This window comes from Trichechus manatus, unplaced genomic scaffold (assembly GCF_000243295.1).
Source record: "Trichechus manatus latirostris isolate Lorelei unplaced genomic scaffold, TriManLat1.0 scaffold00174, whole genome shotgun sequence".
NCBI classification, from domain to species: Eukaryota; Metazoa; Chordata; class Mammalia; order Sirenia; family Trichechidae; genus Trichechus; species Trichechus manatus.
The window spans coordinates 558,943-562,612 of record NW_004444110.1 but is presented as its reverse complement, the minus strand read 5'-3'; the positions used below and the strand labels follow the sequence as shown (position 1 = coordinate 562,612).

The window sequence follows — 3,670 nt, the reverse complement described above, 5'->3', positions numbered from 1 at the left end:
AAGAAAAGACAACATGTGGGAATGAGATCTTTATGAAACTGGTCCCCTTAAAACTGACCCATTTAACAGTACAAAAGGGAAGAACAAAACAATTTAAATACTACTATCGTTTACATGCCGTAAGTGTACCACGTCTCCACAAAGATAAGCATATTATTCTAGAGTTAATATTGCAGCGAGCCTCAAGAGTTTAGTTGAAATTTAAATCACAAAATATTTAACCCCTCCAAAAAGGAGATCTATTATTTATTTATGGAAGACCCATAAAGTATAACCAACCTTGGCTTCCAATATTGGAGATATCTACTCCAGTGTCCATCTTCACATTATCGAGAATGATGGCTTCATCACTGCCACCTTCATCCTCATCTTCCTTCTCAGAGTCTTCAAGATCACCCCAGGAGTTTTCTATGCCTTCTCCAATTTGGGCGGTTCCAGGAGTCCATAGCACAGGGTTAGAAACACTTCTGAATGAGTTAAGAAAACAGAACAAGCAAAAATACTGCTATTTGATGCACTGTTGAAAGAGAAAAATCAAAGTTTTAGACTGATTCAAGTGTGCCTCAAATGCTTGGAAAAAAAAATTTACTAACTGCTGTACTGTGAACGGAGCCCTGGTGGTGCAGTGGTTAAGAGCTTGGTTGCTAAACAAAAGGTCAGCAGTTCGAATCCACGTTGGAAACCCTATGGAGCAGTTCTTCTCTGTCATTTAGGGTTGTTATGAGTCGTAATCAACTTGATGGCAGTGGGTTTGGTTTTTTTGGTTTGGTATAGTACAAATGGCTGAATAATGAGGAAGAGAGAAGTAAAAGTAAAATCTATAACTCAGGCCAAGATTTTATGGACACAATGGTTAAAAAAAAAAAAAAATCGAGAGACAGAATGGCTCCCAACATTTTAGTAGTTGTAATAAATTTGGTGAATGGATGAATAAAAAACAATGTTTAACAGTACATAAAGTGCCTGACCATCCCATCAATATCAAAGAACAATTTTCCAAAGAAAAATGCTATAAACTGTTTCTTAAAATACAGAATTTTCTGGTTTCTGCAGGATAACTGGAGAGAAGCTGGATGATGTATCACTGACTCACTGTAACTCATGACCGGAATTACGATCTGGTCTTATATCTGAAGTGTTTTCACTAGTTCTCTAACAAAGTTAAGATACTGCAGTCTTTCAGAAAACAAAGTTCAGTATGTATACCCTTCACATAGTCCTAAGTACCAAAAGTGCTATGGAAAAATGTTTTTGTTTTTATTGCAAAAACCACCCAATAAAGATACACTTCTGAAGGAGGTTCAGCTTCAGCAATGATTTCTTCTGCTTTCTCCCCTACATCGGAGGTGTCAACAGGGGCCTTTTCCATTTTAAATGCTGTGATCCTCTGATTTGCTATAGACTCTGCAAAGCCAAACTTTCCACCTTCTTTCCTACGTGTGGGTTTTTTTGAAAAGGGGGGAAGGGGGCAGACAAGACAAGAAAAAAAAAGTTACTGTTTTATCCTTTGATGGATGAGAAATAATGAAACAGAGCTGGTTTAAAAGATCATTTAGTTCCGAAAAAACTTACCTCACTTTCTGGTCGTTCTCCAAAGCTTTCTGTATTAGTTCTGTAATTTCTGCTACTTTCACACCAGCTATTTTACTGCACCTCAAAACCTATTTATAAAAGTAAACTTTATCATTTAAAGACAACAAACCAAATGGTTTTCTCTAATCAAACTCAAAAACAGGAATTTCTCACTTTTTAAGAGATTCATTTTTCTACCTTTATAATTTACTTAAATCTGACTCTTTTCAAATGTGAAAATAATACAGTATAAACACAAACTAAGGCAAGATGTGAGAGATGTTTTAAAATATCTGAACAATTACCACATTAAGGGAGCAGATCTGAAAACTTTTTATATGAGAATGTAAAAGGTCACAGAAGTACATTATTTGCTCAGGGATGTACTGCCTTCCTTTTTATGTTAGTTATCCAAACCACTAGTTCAAGACATGGCTGCACAATGTCTCCTGGGAAGCTTTTATAGAACAAAATGATCCCCAGACCTCGGGGGCCTAGGATCAGCATCTCTGGAACTAGGGGTCTGGGTAGTGGTCATGAGGCTGGTGATGACGATAATGACAATGGCAACTAACATTCATTGAGCACTTACTATCTGCTGGACATTGCACTGTATCTACATCGATTGTATCTGTCGTCACATTTTTCTAACCACCCCAAGTGTAGGCAATGACACCATTCCCTATTTCACAGATAAAGAACTGACGCCCAAAGATATTACAGCATTTGCCCAAGTTCAGCTAGTACAAGGCAGAGCTGGAGTTAAAGTAGTCTGTGCTCTTAACCACCTACCCTACATGCTATATGGCCATCTAGTTTTCAAAAGCCTCCATGTGAATCTGATATGTAGCTGGATTTGGGAATGACTGCTTATTGTACCCAAATTCTAATAGAAAAACTATCTCTTTAGCTAATTCCTGTTTTTTGACCCTTATTTTTTGGCAGGGACACAGATTTCTTTCTTGATTGGGAGAAAGGTGCTCCTCTATCCTGAAGGGCCAGGTGTGCAAGTAGCAAGGGAGAAAGGAGGACACCTAACCACCCGTCAGCAGACGACAGTGGTAGTACTGAAACCGATTCTAACACAGCCTACACAACTAATTATTCCAAGTATCCTTGTTGGATTTTGGTCAAAGGACAACTTAAAGCTTCTAAAGAGAAGAAACCTCCTGTGATCGCCCTGAAAGGGAACACAACAGAGAGCCCTGACGGAGCAGGAGAAAAGTAGGGTGCAGAACTCAAATTCTAGTAAAAAGATCAGACTTAATGGTTTGACTGAGACTGGAGGGACCCGGGAAGACACGGCACCCAGACTTTCTGTTAGCCCAAAACTAAAACCATTCCCGAGGCCAAGTGTTCAGACAATGATTAGACTGGACTATGGGACATGAAATGATACTCGTGAAGACTGTGCTTCTTAGCTCAACTAGATAAATGAGACTAAATGGGCAGCTCCTGTCTGGAGGTGAGACGAGAAGGTAGAGAGGGTCAGGAGCTGGCTGAGTGGACCTGGGAAATCCAGGGTGGAAAGGAGGAGTGTACTGTCACAGCACAGGGAGAGCAACTAGGGTCAGATAGCAATGTGTGTGTAAATTTCTGTAGGAGAAACTAACTTGAATTGCAAACTTTCTACTTAAAGCATAATAAGAAAAAAAAAGAAAACCTGTTATACCGGGGTGGGGAAGAAAAAGAAGAAACCTGTTCTTAGTGGCACATCAATCAAAGTACTAACCTGATCTTTTAGTAGCATTATCCCACCACTGGACTGGATGGTACAAATCTCTCGATGCTTGTTCATGGCAATCACCAGCAAGCCATCCATTACACGTTCTTCACGCTCATTGGGATCCACCAATAAATATGTTCTGAAATGAATGTTAAATGAACCTGAACAAATCTGGAAGGTTGAATGACTGTCATTTTCAGGACAGTGGATGGTTTTTAAAAGATGGCATAAACAGTCACACAGTTAAGGATTTAACTGTGGATTTAATTATTTTAGTCACTTTAATAAGAAAAGAGAATTGTTGTTTCTATGAACACAAAACGAAAACCACGTGATTTTCTGTAACTACAGCAATGAAATCACATTAAGTTC

General features: G+C 38.8%; 1 protein-coding gene across 6 annotated transcripts in view; it reads right to left on the bottom strand.

Moving 5' to 3' along the window:
* The window catches only part of EXOSC9 (exosome component 9), an 18,003-nt gene that overhangs the window by 3,225 nt on the left and 11,108 nt on the right, over positions 1-3,670 (bottom strand). For 5 of the 6 annotated variants that reach the window (XM_023741134.1, XM_023741136.1, XM_023741132.1 and 2 more), the window contains 4 exons: positions 3,305-3,437; positions 1,573-1,661; positions 1,287-1,433; positions 280-467 (listed from right to left, as the gene is read on the bottom strand). In XM_023741134.1, the coding sequence (XP_023596902.1) occupies positions 280-467; positions 1,287-1,433; positions 1,573-1,661; positions 3,305-3,437 (557 nt within the window). The remainder of the gene's footprint in view (positions 1-279; positions 468-1,286; positions 1,434-1,572; positions 1,662-3,304; positions 3,438-3,670) is intronic. The other variant, XM_004386846.3, reaches the window with a different exon arrangement.